Source organism: Etheostoma cragini, chromosome 3 (assembly GCF_013103735.1).
Source record: "Etheostoma cragini isolate CJK2018 chromosome 3, CSU_Ecrag_1.0, whole genome shotgun sequence".
In the NCBI taxonomy this organism is placed as follows: domain Eukaryota; kingdom Metazoa; phylum Chordata; class Actinopteri; order Perciformes; family Percidae; genus Etheostoma; species Etheostoma cragini.
In genome coordinates, this window is record NC_048409.1 from 7025918 (window position 1) to 7044623 (window position 18706).

The following is an 18706-nucleotide window of genomic DNA, read 5'->3' on the forward strand; positions in this document are numbered from 1 at the left end:
ATGACGTTACTATAACAATTAAATATAACACGTTTACAAAGAATAAGTGAATGAAATAACACGACTAAATAAGGGACGTTCGCCTCTGTGCCAGGGGCAAATTAAAGACAGTAATGGCTGGTTGAGAGCAATCCCAGCGGCATTGATAAAAGAGAAGTAAGAAATGAATGGGTTCCAAATTGTCCTGAATTTCTCTTGCTTCCCATCTCTCACATATCTTATATTTTCAAGATGGATACAACTCATTAGGTCACACACCCAGTTAATATGATCACATGTATGATCTATCTCTGGTTTGATCTTTGACTTTAGTCCAATATATGCGATGAATAAATTTAAATTGGATGAGACTATGGCGACTGAATTTGGATGAGGAATCCCTATTATGTCCAATACTTCTACCCTACAAATACACAGTCTAAATGTCTCCAGAAATGTGTTTTACAACCACTATCTACTCCAATTTTGTTGGAGGCTCTTGGACTCTTTACACAAATAAAATTACCTTATTGCATCATTGTACTGAAAAAATGACCAATCTCTATACCCAGACTTTAGTTCTGTTACTATTTCTAGCCAATACATTGGATGTTAGTCAAGTCCAAATTATGTACAAGAGATGAATTATTAAATCGTCTACATGCATGTCCACAGTCTGGTCTGCCAATTGGTAAATGATTTGCCTTTGGAGTGAAAGAATATCTGTTCATTGAATTATTGACCAGGAGAACATTCATGCATCTAAGTTGTCTTTTTTTTTACACCCCTCAAGTTTTCACAATGTGTGTTGTTTCAGCTGGCCTTGGCATAATTCCAGGTCAGCTGTGACCACAGCAAACATTTATGTCCTTTCCAACCTCCTGGAGAGCAACTAAGACAAGACCATGAGAGAAAAGACAGCCACTCCAGCAAAGGACCTGCACTGGCATCTCATCCTGCAGACATGGAGGGGTTCAGCAAAAAACTTTTCTGCTGCGAGTGGGTGCGCCGCAGGGTTCCCCTGGCCTACAGAGAGGAACTGTACCACATCCTGAAGATGACAGGGCCTCTGGTAAGGACTCAAACTGTTTACATATCCTGCTCTTTCTGTCAGGGACTGTTTGAGGTTAAGGTATAATAAGTTGGTTTATAGAACAGAAGATTAGTAAGAGTGATTGGTTTGAAATGTAAGGAAAAATCAGTGTGTCACAAACAGGAATCAGTCAACCCAAAGCAGTGCATGCCAGGTTTTGAACAGTGTCTTAACAGTTGCTGCAACCTGAATAAGTGATAACAGTGTGATAGCTCATTTGCAGAGAGAGCCATTATAGTTAATTGTAACTTGTGTTTACTGTAATTTACAAAGTAGGGCCACTATCATCTGTTTGCTGGTAGCTTTATCAACTGCACAATTTTCCACATTTGTCTTTCTAGCTCCTCTCTCGAATCCTCAATTATCTGCTTCCATTTGTGGTTACAATGTTCTGTGGCCGTCTGGGAAATGAAGTTCTGGCTGGCTATGGATTAGCTTCTGCTGTAAGTGGTCATCTTGATCCTTAAAATGTCCTGTGGCGATGTATTTTCATTTCAAGGAAGAAAATTATAATTTTAGCGAGATAGATTTTACTGGTGTCTCACAGGTCTGATGATTTTCTTAAGATTAAATACATTTAGTCCTGTGTCATAGAAATATTACTTACATCAGAGTTCTCAAGTGAACATCATTTATAAGTCTGTTTCATTTTCTTTTCAGACCATTAATATTACCACTGCAGCTACAGGATGTGGTCTGGCACTGGCATGCGATACTTTGGTGTCTCAGGTTTGAAAACCCCTTCTGATATGAAGATATAATACATTGGAATACTTCAATGCCCCCTCCTGTTTATTAATGCCCTACTTTCTAAAATGTGAATTATGATGTGCAGACATTTGGAGGTAAGAACCTGCTGCGGGTGGGAGTGATCCTTCAGCGGGGCATCATCATCCTGCTGTTGTTCTGTCTGCCCTGCTGGGCTCTGCTAATTAATGCCCAGGCTGTCATGTTACGCTTGGGCCAGGACCCTGAGGTGGCCAGGTAACTAACAGCACCAAACGTCACTTGAAAACTCAACACATTCTCTCTACTTTGCCAAACACCATTACTGCATTATAATCATATCTGCTTTTCTACTCTCGGCTTACGCAACCGTAAGCCGGCCTGTTATGATTGGTCATCTGCTCCAAGTGGGCAGGATTGGAGGGCTTTTTTTGTTAAAGCCACACCGGTGTGACAATGTTAACATGGCAGTAGCCCAACAGTAAACTATGTAATCTTAGTTGCCAGTGTCATTAAATTCTCTAGTCAAATTCTGGGTCACAATACTCCTGAAACATTTTCTGTTCATGTATTATCTGGTTTAATTCAATTCAACGTTATTTATAGTATCAATTCACAACAAGAGTTATCTAAAGACACTTTACAGATAGATTAGGTCTAGACCACACTCTATAGTTTACAAGGACCTAACAGTTCTAAAAGTTCCCTCCAGTGCAAGCAACAGTTGGGGTTGAAATAAATAGTGGCAATAACAGTCACAGTGAAAGACAATGAAGAAGTGACTAAAAATTGTAGTTTGTAGTAGTTATATAGTTATAGTAGTTAGGCATAGCAGGGCACTGCACGGCATTACAAGGGGCAACAGAGCGTAGCAGGATGTAACAGGGCATCGCAGGACGTGTAGCAGGACCATGGCGACAGCGGCAACCATGATTTCCCAAGGAAACATGCTGGAACATAAGGACTCCGGGGAATGACGCCCCAGAGCTAGGTTAGTAACAAGCATTTCTTGGACATGGATGCACACAAATGGAAAAATTAAGGAGAGAGGAGCTCTGTGTGTCAAAGGAAGTCCAAGTCTAAAACTATTTCAGCATATCTAAGAGAGACAGGGTAAAGAGAGGAGGCTGATCGGGCTGTACTGCCCTGCTTCTCTAGTTATGAGTAAAGGCTTAGAACACCGTAGAGAAATATTGTAGGAAAGCTATTTATTTTGGAACTCAATTTTACTTTATAAGTGGGGAGTCCCTGCTCTGTCTCTCATTCGGACAAGGGTTCCTGAGCCTAAAAAACGTTGAAGACGCCTGGATTAGAGGACTGAATGCTGAATGTAGCTTTAAATGAAAAGTTTCTCATTAAATAGGAAATCTTACACACGTTCCTGCGGCAGTGTATGTTATCTTTTATAAGAGCTTGTTAATCTTTAATTTGGTCTAATTTCAGAATTGCCCAGCTGTATATAACAGGCTTCCTTCCTGCAGTACCAGTGAGTTGTACAAATCTTTCTATTATTGTTTCTTTTTTGCTCAATAAGTCCTTCATAAATACTCTATTACAATAATCTTTCTCTGTAGGCAATGTTTCTACAACATCTCCAGGTGTCTTACCTGCAGAACCAGGTGCATTGCTGTTCTAAACCCAAGACAAATTATATGTGTTGGTCCCATTCTGTTACATCCAATTTCAATGTATAAAAATTTTGTAAATCAGAATTTTACAAGGGACAGGTGTAAGTGGTGGCTGTAATCACATTATCCAGTGTTTGTGTACTCAGGGTATAATACTGCCACAGATGTACAGTGCTGCCATGGCAAACATAGCAAACGTGATGACAAACTACATCTTCCTTTATTGGCTGGATCTGGGTGTTAGGTATGTGTACTCACACCTTTTCTGAATCTGATTCAAACTAAAACACACTGATATACCAACATGTCTGTGTGCATGTCTTACAGCGGATCTGTAGCAGCCAACGCTCTGTCTCAGATTTACATCTGCACTTTTCTGTTTGCTTACATTTGGTGGAAGAGGCTTCATGTCAAAACATGGGGAGGTGAGGGCCAGTTATATTTGGTAGATATTTGTGGTGACCTTATGATCTTACGGAGCCCCTGGAGGGAGATGGGGATTTTTTTTGTCCTACTTCATGGTGCTAACGAGAAAGTTTCTTGATCTCGATTGAGGAGATTTGAGGCAGACAGTACAGTTGAACCATGGTGCATCATACTAAGGAGGGGGAATGAGACATTTTATCAGATTACAGCATAGAAACTCTGCTTGGAAATTTAGGAAATACACAATTACAATGCACATTTTCTAAAGGCTCAGTCTAACAGGTTTTTGGATAGGCCTCGACAAACTGATCATGTGACAAGGGCTGGGATAATTGGCAGAACAGGCAGCCAAGTGAAAGTACGCCGATCCACTGGAAATCTATTGTCAGATTGAGAGCACTCCAGTCTAATGGGGGGTAGGGGAAATCATATTTTATTGCCCCCTGATGCCCAAGTTTAGAATATTTCTCTCCGGGAAGGGAGCTGGGAAGTATGAGAGTCCTGAAACAAAACGTTTTCTTACCATGCAGCTGCCTAGATTCCCTAAATCTGTGGAGACACAACATATTTATACCGGAAGAGGTTTGGTTATTAGAAACTAAGGATCGACCGATTTGGATTTTTTAGTGCCGATGTACCAATACCGAATTATTTTCTATCAGCTTTAGCCAATGACTGTGCTGCTGATGTTCTTGAGGCGTTATTTGAAGCCAATACTGCTTTTGCTCCCTCAATTTACATAATCAAAATGACACAATGATGAGAACTGTTAGAAGTCTCACTTTAAAAAAAGGAACATTTATTGAATTTAAAAAGAAACAATATTTAACAAATAGTAAAAACAGGTGAGGTAGAACAAGTAAAAAAGAGTTAAGTTTTGAAAATACTAAAAATAAATATTTAAGCATAGTTAAAATTCGTAAAATAAATTCCATTCCGTGGGCCAAAACTAAAAGTTCCAGTCGTGGACCTTAAAATTGAAACTTTTCAGGGCAGAACATGCCCTTGTGACATGCACACACAATCACAGGCATGCATACACAGGCAGAAAATCTACCTGCTTTCGCAACGATTCTCATGGATGTTTTGAGCCGCATCCTCCATGCAACAGGTAACGGTGTTCCGAGACAGGCTAATTTTTAGCATTTTATTGTGCTGTTGAGCTGAAGCAAATTACGTTATTGAGAATGTAACTTTGCTAGCAGGTCTCCTGCATTCACGTTCGTTCCTCTTCACTGTATCTTGAGAACTGATGGAAACGTTTTGTTTCATAATGACTGATTATACTCTTTGAGAACAGACACTCTTTATTTACAGATAAGACATACTGCCGTAGACTAAATTTCAGTAAAAAAATACTTGTGTTGCCAACTATTTTAAAACGTTCGCTTTTTCAATGTGCCAAAGCCTCATACGTGAGCTAATAGCTTCTCCTCAGTTGTTTTCTTCAGTCTTGTCATCATAAAGATCTGCGCTGACGGAAGTTAAATAGTGCCACCGTCTAACCAATGTTAAACTGTGGCCAGATAGTGATTGCAGCCGGTCTTTGAGTTAAATATCATTGAGACAGAATGAAATTCTGATCAGATCGCGGGACAAAAAAATTGGGCCAACTGTGGCCCGCGGGCCTGGTCTAAACAAAAATGTACAAGAAGCTGGCAGATTTGTGAATTTGTTGAAAATAACGTGATGTCAGATGCACATTAAGCATCACATTGTTCAAGTTTCTGTTCTAAACTGCATCAACGTTAAAATGTATAAATATTCAACCACGTATAAAACTAAATTTAAAAGCTCTCCTTCAGTTGGCGCAGCACTCTCATATTTTGCTGTGATGTGTGTGTCCCATTAAGTGAGACAGACACACACACACACAAACACAAACTTGTGTTTGGTTGCTGACGCTGACTGAAAAACCCAACCACCATTAAACTGGATTGATAATGATACATGTTTGCAAGCGGCTCTAAACACAAGTAAGGCAGACACGGTGCATAGTCGGTACATGATACACGTTAACACAAATTAATATTCAACTATGAATACAACATAACCCAGCTCCAAGAAGGGAGACAGCGAGAGAATCACGTGTGTATGTGTGTGTGTGTGTGTGTGTTTGTGTGTGTTTGTGTGTGTGTGTGTGTCTCTCCACAAGCATCCAAACCTCAGCCTGGTGGTTACTGAATAAAACTCCCACGGAACAACGTTGGCATTACTTGATCCTATGACCAGTGTTAGTAACAGCTACCGTGTGAGGATAGCCTATGACTTAGCTATTTGCAGCTCCCTAATTTTATAGTTTTATAGAGGAGCCACTTGCATTTCCATTTGGACCCATAAACTTGCTTAGCTATAGTAGCAAGCCTATATAGAGCAACGTGTTTCCACTTTCAACGTGTATGGCTATATTTCCGCTAAGTCAAACAGTTAAAAGATGCTTTGGAAGTTTAAAACTTACAGTTGCTTTAAAGCGCAGGCTTCCAGCACTTTGCCATTGGGAGAGGGGCAGTGCATCGTCTGCACGTGAACGGCAGCATCTCTAGCAACACAGAGCTGCCTGTGTGGACGCCTGTCTGTAAATAATTCAGAGAAAATCAACAAACGCAGCACCTGTGCATCGGCCAATGCTGATACCAATATATCAGCCCTATATATCGGTTTGCCAATAAATCGATTGATACTTATTAAAGACCAAATATTCTCGTCCCCTGACCTGTGACCTATGAATGATCTGATGCTGTCTAAACTTTCCATTGTCTCATCCCACCACAACATGGTGTTTCTGGGAAAATCCACCACACAGGAGAACAAAAATTGTCCCTCAAAGGGTTCCGTATCATCTCATGCATCACTCTGCTCAGCCTCCACTTTATTAGACTACATAAATAAGTTTCTCTCTCCCCCTGTAGGCTGGTCTGTAGAATCACTGCAGGAGTGGGGCTCCTACATGAAACTGGCCATTCCCAGCACATTAATGAAGTGCTTTGAGTGGTGGGTTTATGAGTTTGGTGGATTCTTTGCAGGTAATCCAATTTTTAGATATCGGTAAGTCATTTGATTTGCACAAACCAGATACAAACTTTGAGTCATGACTTTCTTCTTTGTCTCTGATGATCAGGAATGCTGAGTGAAGATGAGCTGGCAGCCCAACATGCTGTGATTATGATGGCTTTCATAACATACATGGTACTAACTACAAGTCAGAGCGTTGTATTCACACTTTAAAAACTTAGCTAGACATTATTGTATTTGGTACTTGTTCACCTCGAGTTAGTTTACTTCTGACCACTCTCAGTAGTCAACTCGTTTTAATACTTTTTCTCAAAAATTATGATTCTATAGTTCCCTCTTGGTATTCAAGCGGCAGCATGTGCCAGAGTGGGTAATGCTCTGGGTGCAGGAGACACTGCCAGGGCAATCCTCACCAGCAAGATGTCATTAGCACTTGCAGGTCAGTTATTAACATGTTCTGTTATGTTTATCTTATGTTAACATATCAGTATTTGATTTCTTCAAAACGTTCACAGCGTCTCTCTTCCAGGTAGCATTGCAGTGGTTGAAGGTGTTGTGCTTGGTGCTACTAAATCAATGATTGGCTACATCTTCACCTCTGATGTGTGAGTCTCTACAGCAACACTCCTACTTTCTTGATTAACTGTAACTTTGATTTGACTGAGTTCCCTGTAACTTGATTTGAGGTTGTTGAAGTGCTATTGCAAAGATTGGCCTAGAAAAATAGATGTTAATTTCAAAAACCTTATCTCAGGAAGATCATAGGTCTGGTCTCACACTTGATGAATGCTTACTGTTTCCTTCAGTTCTTTGATGCTCTTGTGGTGAGTCTTACCATTTTTTTGTTGTTAGCACAGCAAATATATTTGCCTTATGATGTCAACAGCATACTGAGTCAGTCAAATAACTATCCATCAGTTAGCACATGGTGGTCAATGGAGTGAGATTGCTAATCATTAGAGTTATTCCTCTTTCCATTCTAGTGTGTGTGCACAGGCATCTTCTTGGGCACGGGAAAACAGAAGATACCAGCTGTGGCCAATCTGATTGGATACTACTGCATCGGACTTTCACTCAGCGTTACTTTAACATTTGTTGCAAAACTGAGAATTTTAGGTTATGAAACAAAGTGACCCTACATTTCCAATTTTTTAGTAAAGCCTGCTGTGCACTTAACTGGCAAATTTGTATTTTCTCCACAGGTTTTTGGCTGGGTCTGCTTGTTTGTGTCATTTTACAATCCACCTTCTACATCATTGTCATCTTCAATCTGAACTGGGAGAGAATGACAGAGGAGGTAAGCGTGGCCTTACAACTTGACTGAGACAAATTGTGCTTTCAAGAACTATTTGTTGCATGTAAGAGTATAAGACATTGGAAGTTGGTTTAGCTTTTGTTTTTGTTTGTTTGCAGGCTATAAACCGAGCACAGAACAACAAGCCTATGACATTATTAAGCACAGTTGCCCTTTCAGACGCTGCGTGTAACAACACTGCTGACCAGACAGCGAGTAATGGGAACGTAAGTGGCCTGCTTACCTTAACATTAGTAACAGTTCATCTGGAAAGTGTTTTACAGCTTTTTTTTTTGCTATCAATTGATAATTAAGTTTGACACTGCTTTCCAGAGAAGTTTAAAAATGACTTTCATACTATAATACCTCTTCCTGAAAGGCAGTGGAAGGCTTTGTGTCATTTGATATGTGGACATTTGAGTTCAACCAAATATCTTACAACTTTCCTTTATAGTTTTACCGTGGCTGTTAATAAAATACATCAACATAATATTTTTCCCTCCAAGTCAGTTGAAGGCTATGTGTCTGTGAGCGCCGAGTGCCACGATGAGAAGACGGAGACACAGGGGGGACATGTTGTCCAGCAGCCGAAGGGTGGTCATCTTTCCACTACCCAGCTGATCCTCCGACGAGGCCTCACTATGTTTGCAGCCGTTGCACTTCTGGCTGTGGGAGCAAGTGTGCACTTCCTTGTGCCCTTGCCAGAAACCCTGCTTTCAGATGCCAACTTTACTTTGGACTGGATCAATATGACATATAATCCTGATGAGATTTTCACCACTGCGCTGGTCCCGAGTGAAAAGTCAGTCCAAAATTACCACAACGCTTCTGTTTAATGTATTGAATACAAAGGTTGTCTTTAATTAGACTCATTCTCTTTAACAGACTGGGCTGTTAACTGCAAAAAGAAAGTTTGGCAGATTGGCTGTGAAACTCTTGTGAATTAAAATTTGAGAGTAATATTTTGCTTAGTGAGATTAATTCAATGATCGTACACTGTTTCCCTTTCTGTGCTGGGTCTTTCTGTCCATCTGCACATTTCCCTTTCTTCTGCAGATCCTGCTTTGACAAACATCTGCATCATATTGTTTACTGGTGCCTTAGGAGTTGCTTTACTGAATGCAATGACTGCTGCTCATGTCCACAAGTTAGTGATCAGCAGGTTTATAATGATTCCAGCAGCCAGGATAAATAGCATGACAGCCAGAGCAAGTCCTCTATACAAAACCAGAGTCCTGTGTGAGTGCTCCACCTCTGTTTCAACTGCTGGTTCCGCATCAGTGTGAACCAGGTCCATGATGTCGGTTTCTTCCTGAAAGAAATCATCTCCCCGGGGACCTGGATATACAAATGTGACTGTAATGTTTTTTTCACTGAACAATATTAAATTCCTATAATTACAAGATTCTATCTGACATGTTTGTCAAAGTAATTTATTCACATTTAACTATATTTATTCCATTCCTAACATTTTCCTTGGGTTTATTTTCTGTTTTATGCATCAACAAAGCCAAAGTGAAACTGGAACTTAGCTTGCTCATGTCAACTACACAGCCTATGCTAATGATTGTTAGCAAGAATAAATGTTTTTGTTAGTTACTCAAATTTCCTGTGACTAGCTTAGAGATGACAGCAGTTATGGCTAAAACAAGTAAAATATATTTAATACTATATTTTGGAATGTGAGGTTAACTGAGGTAAATTCAGCTTCTATCCAGCTAGGTGCTAATTAGTGATTTTACTAGCGCTGAAACAAATGACTCATTAATTGACGTCAAATGAATTACACACTGTTGTAACAATCAAGTAATCGTTAATTTGTATTGATCAAGCACAAATACTAAAACATCTGCACATTGCAGCTTCTTAAATGTGACATTTAGCTGTTTTTCTCTTTTTTATATCATTGTCACTATGGTTTCTAGTTTAAACAAGGAATCAATGAATAAATACAACTAAAAGCAGTAGACAGGTGGACAGTACTGAGCTGTTGCACAAACTTAAAATGTGTTACATGCAACACAGCAATATCAGTTTAAAATGGACTGTACTTAAACTGCACTTTCCTAAATATACTAACTAAATATACATACTAAAGGAACCATTCACCATTCACACACATTCATACACTGTGTCCGAGGCTGCCTTACAAGGTGCCACCTGCTCATCAGATTCACACATTTACACTCTGATGGCGCAGCATCTGGGAAGGTCAGGAAATTGATTGGCAGGCCATCTCTCTGCCACTTAGCCACAGCTACCCCACCATTACACAACTTTTCCTATAGTCTATCTGTCTAACTGGCTCCTGCGGAAGAATGTATCATTTCTGAACAGAAAAGATGTTTTATTTTCCTTTAGCAATATAAAATGCATGCTTACTTGTGTCTGTGGAACTCCTACACACTCCGGCTCGGATTTGAGCCTGGAAGAAAAACAACGTGTGAACATTTATTCATAAAGAAGTAGCCTTAGGCCATTAATGATAGGAAGATTAACCTATGAATACTAACCTCGTCTGTAGCTTTCTTCCAGTTCATTCTTACCAGATAGTAAATCAGGAATGTGCACTGCAGAAACGCACAGATAAACAAGCCTATCCACAGACCTGAGGGAAATAAAGAATTTTAACATCTTTAGCTTAAAGAGCAGGTGGATCTCAAAATACGAAAAGACACTGAGGAAAAAACTTTAAAATGACCAGTTAGGCAGCAATGTGGCAGAAAAACAGCTGAAGGCTAAACAACATGTTGTAAATCTTACCCTTGATTCCTAATTTGGCTGCAAACATCAGTGAGACTCCAATGGGAAAACCCACACCATAATATCCCAAAATGTTGCAAACAGCCCCAACCTTCTGTTTACCTGCTCCTTTTATAATGCACCCAGAGGCCGCCTAGTCAAGCAAACACAATAACAATGTGGTTAGACTTGACAAAAAACACATGTGTGTTGCAAATGTGATAATAATGTTATGTGAGATCTTGTTTAGACGTGCATTTCAGAGATACTTACTGAAATTGCCTCAAGGAGGACGAATGGAGCATATAAAGCTACAACATCAGCAACCCTTTGCCTGATTTGTCTTAAAGAAGACAGATTCAAAAAATTTACAATGTTGGTTAAAAATAACATTATCATGAGATTTGGGTGTCATATTTAAGCAGTGTGACATATTGTATCATCCTAGTATCGCTGACCATAGATTAAGCAGTAAATTGCTAGGCGTGACGCCTGACTCAAGTTGATATTTAAAAGAATATGTAGGCACAGTTTTTCTGGGTAGGTAATCAATAATGGTGAAAGTTCATTTAAGAGACTGGTTATCTCTCACAATCTTGACACTGACTTTGACTTTGTTCTCACACACACACACACACATGAATACAATGCATGATATACTCACTCATCATATGTAAAAACATAAGAGATATGGTTCCTCAGGCTCCCAATCAGAACTGACAAACATATAGAGATTGACCCTGTGGTAAAGAGTAACAGACTTAATGTCCCAACGGTTGCACCATATAAAAAGTGATAAATCATTTTCTTTTCTGTAAACCCACTGACTTATGTAACACGAAGGGCAGCCACAGTCTCCTACTGTTGGCTAATGAGTAGCTCTGCCAGTTCAAGAACTTTCTGTTCTTTAAGCTCAAAGCTACTCCTGCTCTAATTGTGTTTGATAATATCACAATTATTTGTTTAGTATCCAAACTTTAGGTGACACTTTACAATAAGGTACACGAAAATGGTAGTTATTGTTTTTGAAAGAGTAACAAATGGTTAGTTACCCTTTTTCAGAAGGGTAGTTGAAAATACTACCCTTTTTTACTCTTTTTTCAGAAGGATAGTTACCCTTTTTCAAAAGGGTAGTTACCCTTTTCAGAACGGTAGTCACCCTACCCTAAAAAGAGTAACTACCCTTTTGAAAAAGAGTAACTACCCTTCTGAAAAAGAGTAACTACCCTTCTGAAAAAGAGTAACTACCCTTCTGAAAAAGAGTAACTACCCTTTTGAAAAACGGTAACTAACCTTCTGAAAAAGGGTAACTAATAATTTGTTACCCTTTCAAAAACAGTAACTTCCCTTTTTTGGTGTACCTTATTGTAAGGTGTTACCTAACTTTAAATTTGACATGTCCTAGAATAGAAATAGTGTTTCAGAGCAAACTAACCTGCACAGAACATTGTAAGTTTAGCAGAGCACTTGGCCTGCTCGGTGTCTCCAGCTCCCAAGGCATTTCCAACTCTTACATTGCCAGCTATACTGAAACCCAAAGGGAACTAACAACAAAATAATACATTAACATTCTGTTGGATTTCTTTCCCACAAAAAACAATCTAATGTACGTTCAGTTTTTGGTGGAGGAAAAATTACCATGTATGCAACATTTGCCAGTTCGTATACAACTGATTGAGCTCCGAGCTCCACCTCACTTATTAGACCTACCAATGACACACAGCAGTTACATTTCAGATCAACTTTTCTTCACACACATGCTTTGAAACCACAACGTGGCCTGTGACTTTACCTGCCAGAAATCCTCCAATCTCATACGTCCACCACTCAACACACATCATGACCATGCTGGGGATGGCCAAGTGGATGTAAGAGCCCCAGTCCTGCAGGCACTCTTTAGACCAGCCTGTGTGCTCAGAAAAACAATAAACAAATCATTTTATTACACATACGTATGAAATAAAGTCAGATTAGGTCAGTGTCTTTGTTTCAAGAATCAGATTTAAAGATGCCTTGAAGATGAAACGCCTTAAAGACAAATAACTAGATGTTTGTTTTCCAACGAGATAGCTTTTGACAGCATTAATAGAAATGACTAAGCAGTGAGAGCAATACAAACTGAATTATAATACTTATGTATGGGTAAATTCAAAACTTCATCTACTCGAACTGCATTTTTAAAACCAAATTCCCCCCACTAGGTGCTCTCCCTCACTGACACAGCTCATGAACACCTACTTGGGGAAAACTTTGAGCCTGTGATTAAATGCAGGGTCACTATCCGCCAATGCAAATGTTGTACTCACCTCCCCAGGTGGCCTTATGAAGACCTTTCCACATGATATAACCATAAAGAATTCCAGCCAAGGAGAACTGGGAAATGGTGTTGGCAACAGCAGAACCTCTATAAAGAGTAATTTGTTATAGATGCTGTGAGCAATAGTGATGTTACTGAAAGAGTCAATAAGCAATACTCACGCTACTCCCAGATTTAATACATTAAGGAAGATGTAGTTGATTAGAGCATTAAGAATATTAACCACAATGCCTGTGATTACCTCTGGCCATATGATGCCCTAAAAGAGAAGAGCCACATAGCATTCTTATTAGAAACAGTGAGAACCCAAAGATGACTACAGGAGCTTCTTATGGGTTTCTACCCACTTTCACCCTCCCTCTAGTCTTACACTCCCAGACCTTCCTCCGCAGCCCTGTGGAGTGTGAAGTCTGGCCCCTCCACACATACACAGAAAGAAAACCACTGGGTTTTTGCATTTCTTTAAACCAATCACAATCGTCTTGACCTGCCCTAAGCTGCCATTGCCAAGACTGTGGCTCTGTAAAATAGTCTTGGGAAGGAACTTGTTTTAGTGAAACATTTGCACCCTACAAAAGAAACCGCCACATACAATATTTAATTAAGTTTACTGTCGACACAATACAGTTATGTGAGCTACATAAATTAGCTCTTACCAGTGTATCACTGTTTGTATTTTGTCCATAGCCAATCCCCGCCAATAGGTCCCTAAACGTCACAGTTAGAGAATAAATGCCAAAACATACTATTTGTAAATCTTTACAATCATTCCCTGAAAGAACAAAGCAGGCCTGTCTTGTTGCACGATCCAAATTTTCTTCAAAACTTGCCATTTTCAGGGTGTTATGTTAGCTTGCTAGCTCAGCGGTTCCGGTTGCTGTTGCTCGAAGACCAGACCCGACCGGAGTAGAACGTAAACACAAAGAAAGCGGACGGTGAGGGACCTCTATCATGCTGTGGAGTCATTGGGATGCAGAATTTACTCTATAGCTACTTAGTACCTGGGCAAGAAGGATGTGTTTTGCACCCTAACAAACTAACAAATACAAATCAAAACATTTGGTCTACTCATAGGTTTGTGGTTTCATACACATTATTTTCAGGGTCTTTGACATGAAAAGGTTCCAGATGTCCTGACCTTATTGCAGCCTGAATTCGGACAGAACTAATATCTAATGTCACATCATTATGCAGACACTGCAATACTTAAACCAAACAAATTCAAGTACAACTGATTTCATTTTACTGAACTTTCAGGATACATAATGAACCTGTCCCGTCTTTATTTCAGCTCATCAGAGAGTGACTTGATGCTGAATAACAATGGACTCACCTGGTTTTGCAGATATCTTGTTTCTAATGAATACATGAAGGTAGCCTAAACAGAACAACAAAGACAATTAATTTTGAAGACAACAAACATCAATACATCACTTTTTGTTTTAACTGCTTATTCCTACTCAGAGCACCCTATCCCAGCATGCACTGTGACTAGGCAAAGTGCATACTGAGAGGTTCAATATACTCACAGGAAGTGCTGGCATAAAGATGTTCACGTACATCTGAGACAACCTAGAGAGAGATTTCCCATCAATATCAACAAAAAAAAGACACTTTATTTTAAGTACAATATTTACACATTGATTAAGCAGAAGAAGTCCTCACTCTTGACACAGCTTACCTGGCCACCTCTGGTTCCTGTCTGACAGCCAACAGAATGGACTCAGTGTTAACGAGGACCGCCCAACATGGGAAACACGCCAGTAACAAAATGAAGATCGCCCGCTGCAGAATGACCCCAATTTTCAGGAGGTTACCGCCCCCAAAGGTCTAAAACCAAAAAGTATTGTCTTATGTTGTTTGTTAAAAGGATCCCCTTTGACTGATGCCGTAGCAGTCAGCTACTCTTCCTGGGGTCAACCAACAATACATCATAGACATTGGAAGAATATATGTAAAAACACATCAATATGCAATACACTTATCCCTGCCCACATATATACACATGCATCTGTACACCAGCAAACATAAACACGTGTACATATATGTAGGTATATGACTCATACCTGAGAAATCAGAGTATCACAGGCTGAAGCCAAACCAACTCCAATAGATATGCCGGTCACATTAATAACCTAAGGGCACAAAACAAATATTAGTGGATTATGTTCTGTCGCTTTATTGGTTTAATTTATACTGTAAGAACAGTACTATCCTGCACTTACTGATGTAGCCAAAGCCACCCCTGCCAGCTCTGTCCTCCCAAGATGGCCACAGAAAACAGTACTGACAAAACCCACTGAATACACCATGAGCTGGGCAATGATCTGATGAGAAAAAGTAGCTGGTTCGATATTGATCATTTTATTAATATGCTGAACGGTAGTTAGTAGTGTTGATAATTTGTTGTACTTCAACTTGGCATGTACACTAAATGGTACAAGCTTAATTGTTAACACTCCAATAATTGTTTTTTTAAGAATTATTCTTAATTATTATTATCCTTTCAATCATTATTTTGATCAGCGATGATTGGACACTGATTTAAATACAGGCTACTCACCACTGGTCCGGCCAGTTTACACAACTCTTTCATTTCTGTCTTGAAACCAACAGGGATCAACATGCAGATCGGCTTTAAAAGCAAACATTCACTCCATGAAGAAAGAGGGGCACTCTGTGTGCCTGCCATGATTCAGTGAGTACAGTTACTGCTCTATTCACCTATGTTTGTGGCTGGGAGAGATTGAGCGTGTAATGATGCAAGCTGTTGTAAATCTGTCTTATGCTGTAAAGTCAGTGACGTTATTAGTCACTTCCTGTGAGTCGTTTAATGGCTTCAGACCATAACATGCAGGGCTGCCAACTCTCACGCATTGGCCGTGAGACACACGCATTTGACTGGTTTCACACGCTCACACGCCACACCCCCGATTTCTCACGCTCACACGCCACACCCCCGATTTCTCACGCTGAAGTGTCAACCCGGTCGGTCAAATTTCTGAAGGATGAGTTTATCTGTAGATCTACCTATTGAGCCACTCGTGATCGATTAGTTGTGCTTTCAGAGAATGTGAGGGGGTTCAAGAGCGCTCCCTGTCTGTGGAAGTTTCTAATTGTCGCAAACTGAAAACGTTTTTTTCATGAGCCATCCCAGGTGCATTTTCCCGGCTTTAGGTATGTGCTCTGAGTATTACAGACCCGTCCGTCGCTTCGTGTCCACTCGCTCTGTAACACTAAAGGTGAGCAGCGCGGATGGTGGACCCGCCCTGCTGTGGGCAGTGACGCGTTGCATCTGTGCGTAGACCTCCGATAATGAGCAGCTGCAGCCTCCCATAAACTTTGTCAGAGACCAGAGAACCAAATGGGCCTCGGTGTCTGTCAGACGGTCTGCATGAGATCCACAATAGCAGCGGAGCAGTGACACGCACAGCAGACTATAATACAACTCTCCAAATATCGGACAACAGAGATGGGAGGAGTTATATTTTGAATGTGCATAAAGATGTAAACATGAGCAAAAATCTGATGAAACACATCTTAGCTATACTAGGCCTATATGTACTATACTATATACGATACTGCAACGTTGGGCCACTATTGTGCTTCTCTAACCTCGGTGCATCTCTAAATTTAACTGTAAATAATTCATTTAATGTTTCATAAAATGAACAAATAGTCTTTATTTTCCCCCGAAATTAACTACAGTAAGGGGGGAAGGGGGGGCAGAGGATGAGGGCCAAACATTACTTAGCCTTGGCACAAAGGTTAAAGGATTAGAATTTATGTAAAACAGTGGTTCTTATACTTTAGAATTTCAGTGGTCTTAGTTGATCCCTCAACATTAATTTAACTTTGGGTACTGGACCTGTTCCCCACAGACCCAAATCTTCTCAGCTGTTGCTGACATATGCTACTGTCTCTTTATTTGGTTCATTATGTGTGGCACATTGTCTGGGTCAGTTCTTATATCATAAGAAATTAATAATGTAAATGCTAAATGCCCTAATACCTGTTGATACTAAAACAACACAAAGGCTCTTAACCCTACAGTTTTGCACATATCATGCAAGACTTGATTTCTCCATTTTTTCAGCACAAAAATCTCCAAAAAGTGCCATTTAATGGTTCATTTAAAAAAAAAAAATCCTGGGGGGGCATACCCCCAGACGCCCCTAGGGAGAGCCCCATCCCCCACAAATGACAAATCCCAGTTTAAACCCTGAAGTATAATGATGCTGAAAGAGCCAAAGAAATTTCTTTGTACACGGCAAAATATGGGTTGGCCCCCCCAAATCTCACTCCAAGGTTTTTGGAAAAGTTGGCAGCTCTGTAACATGTGGTTTCTGGACCATTCATTATCCGAGCTCAAGCCTGACGACAGATCAATGGACTTTCAGATCAATGGAATTTCTGACTGCGAGTAGGCTACCTTTTTTTATTTGATCGCGTCATCAGTCAAAAAGAACGCAGGCACGTTTGATCACGTGCCACAGATCAGGAGGCACGATCCCTGTGGTCTCTGAGACCTTGTCGTTAGTAGCTACTCCACTTTACCACCAGATGGAGCCATTATGCAACACAGATCATCTGTATATCCGTGCATTTCAAGGTCTTTAGATTTGAATTCCCCTTACAACGGAAATAACAAAAATACTAAAAAATACTAAATTAAATCAAATGTTATTTAATCAATTTCTTGTTTTTATTTAATTAATATTACATGATTAGTTAGTGTAATTATTCATTAAAAATGTCCTTGCCTAAAAATCTTTTTTAAAGTTAAATTTTTGAATGCGGCACAAGTATTTCATGACTTGTATACCTTTTGTTAACAATTTACAAGGTTAACAATGAGTCATTATCAGACCCATCTAAAAAAGGTCCATTAAATACATGATTACCTGATATTGTACTTCAGTTAACAATACACCATCTTTTTGTAAAGTAAATTTTTTTAAATTATAGAAAAATTCAATTACTTTTCGCAATGATCACGAGTCCCTTAATGTATTCGTAAATAGAGAAATACAGTAAGTGGTAATAAGAACAAGGTTGTTTTCCCTGCCTCCTTTAGTTGTTTTACTATATTAATAGTCAGTCAAAATGATGGTGTTGTCTCAAGAAGTGTGATCCAATGAATCCAATACCCATATGGTCAGGCAACATCTTATCTTAAAGAGCTCATAGTACCTTACAACCAGAGCACTACGCTCCCAGAAGGGTTACTTGTGGTTTCTAGAGTCTCTAAAAGTAGAACGGGAGCCAGAGCGTTAAGCTATCAGGCTCCTCTCCTGTGGAACCAGGTTCCGGTTTGGGTTCAGGAGGCAGACACCGTCTCCACATTTAAGAGTAGGCTTAAGACTTTCCTTTTTTTAGCTTATAGTTAGGGCATAGAATTAAATATTGTTAGGGAGTGAGGAGTCACAGCGTCTGCCTAACACGGCCCACCTGCTTCTCGTCATAGTTGTCAGATCTATCTATCATAT

At 39.8% G+C, this 18706-nt stretch overlaps 2 protein-coding genes across 3 annotated transcripts; one reads left to right on the top strand and one right to left on the bottom strand.

Moving 5' to 3' along the window:
* Window positions 1-573: 573 nt before the first annotated feature.
* LOC117941935 (multidrug and toxin extrusion protein 1-like) lies at window positions 574-9558 on the top strand. 2 transcript variants are annotated; one of them, XM_034867190.1, is made up of 17 exons: window positions 574-1051; window positions 1414-1515; window positions 1733-1801; window positions 1908-2056; window positions 3242-3284; window positions 3373-3417; window positions 3573-3670; window positions 3754-3851; window positions 6762-6875; window positions 6971-7038; window positions 7195-7303; window positions 7394-7469; window positions 7619-7688; window positions 7848-7980; window positions 8067-8161; window positions 8278-8385; window positions 8665-9558. In XM_034867190.1, exons 1-17 carry the CDS (start codon window positions 944-946, stop codon window positions 8992-8994), a joined length of 1815 nt encoding a protein of 604 aa, XP_034723081.1. In that variant the 5' UTR covers window positions 574-943; the 3' UTR covers window positions 8995-9558. The 2 variants fall into 2 exon arrangements, with proteins under 2 accessions (XP_034723081.1, XP_034723082.1); XM_034867191.1 differs by lacking the exons at window positions 1908-2056; window positions 3242-3284; window positions 3373-3417.
* Window positions 9261-16005, bottom strand: LOC117941936 (multidrug and toxin extrusion protein 1-like). The gene is made up of 17 exons (XM_034867192.1): window positions 15781-16005; window positions 15443-15544; window positions 15284-15352; window positions 14899-15047; window positions 14747-14789; window positions 14551-14595; window positions 13379-13476; window positions 13207-13304; window positions 12693-12806; window positions 12539-12606; window positions 12336-12444; window positions 11565-11640; window positions 11174-11243; window positions 10922-11054; window positions 10672-10766; window positions 10541-10583; window positions 9261-9496 (listed from the first exon to the last, which is right to left on the bottom strand). Exons 1-17 carry the CDS (start codon window positions 15907-15909, stop codon window positions 9294-9296), a joined length of 1644 nt encoding a protein of 547 aa, XP_034723083.1. The 5' UTR covers window positions 15910-16005; the 3' UTR covers window positions 9261-9293.
* Window positions 16006-18706: the final 2701 nt, after the last annotated feature.

Coding starts and splice junctions, on each gene's coding strand:
- LOC117941935 (XM_034867190.1), top strand. CDS start 944: ATGGAGGGGTTCAGCAAAAAACTTTTCTGCTGCGAGTGGGTGCGCCGC. Junction 3,852..6,761: donor TCATGTCAAAACATGGGGAG/GTGAGGGCCAGT, acceptor CTCCCCCTGTAG/GCTGGTCTGTAGAATCACTG. Junction 8,386..8,664: donor AGACAGCGAGTAATGGGAAC/GTAAGTGGCCTG, acceptor TTTCCCTCCAAG/TCAGTTGAAGGCTATGTGTC.
- LOC117941936 (XM_034867192.1), bottom strand. CDS start 15,909: ATGGCAGGCACACAGAGTGCCCCTCTTTCTTCATGGAGTGAATGTTTG. Junction 12,607..12,692: donor GATTGGAGGATTTCTGGCAG/GTAAAGTCACAG, acceptor TGTCATTGGTAG/GTCTAATAAGTGAGGTGGAG. Junction 11,641..12,335: donor ACTTACAATGTTCTGTGCAG/GTTAGTTTGCTC, acceptor TCTTTACCACAG/GGTCAATCTCTATATGTTTG.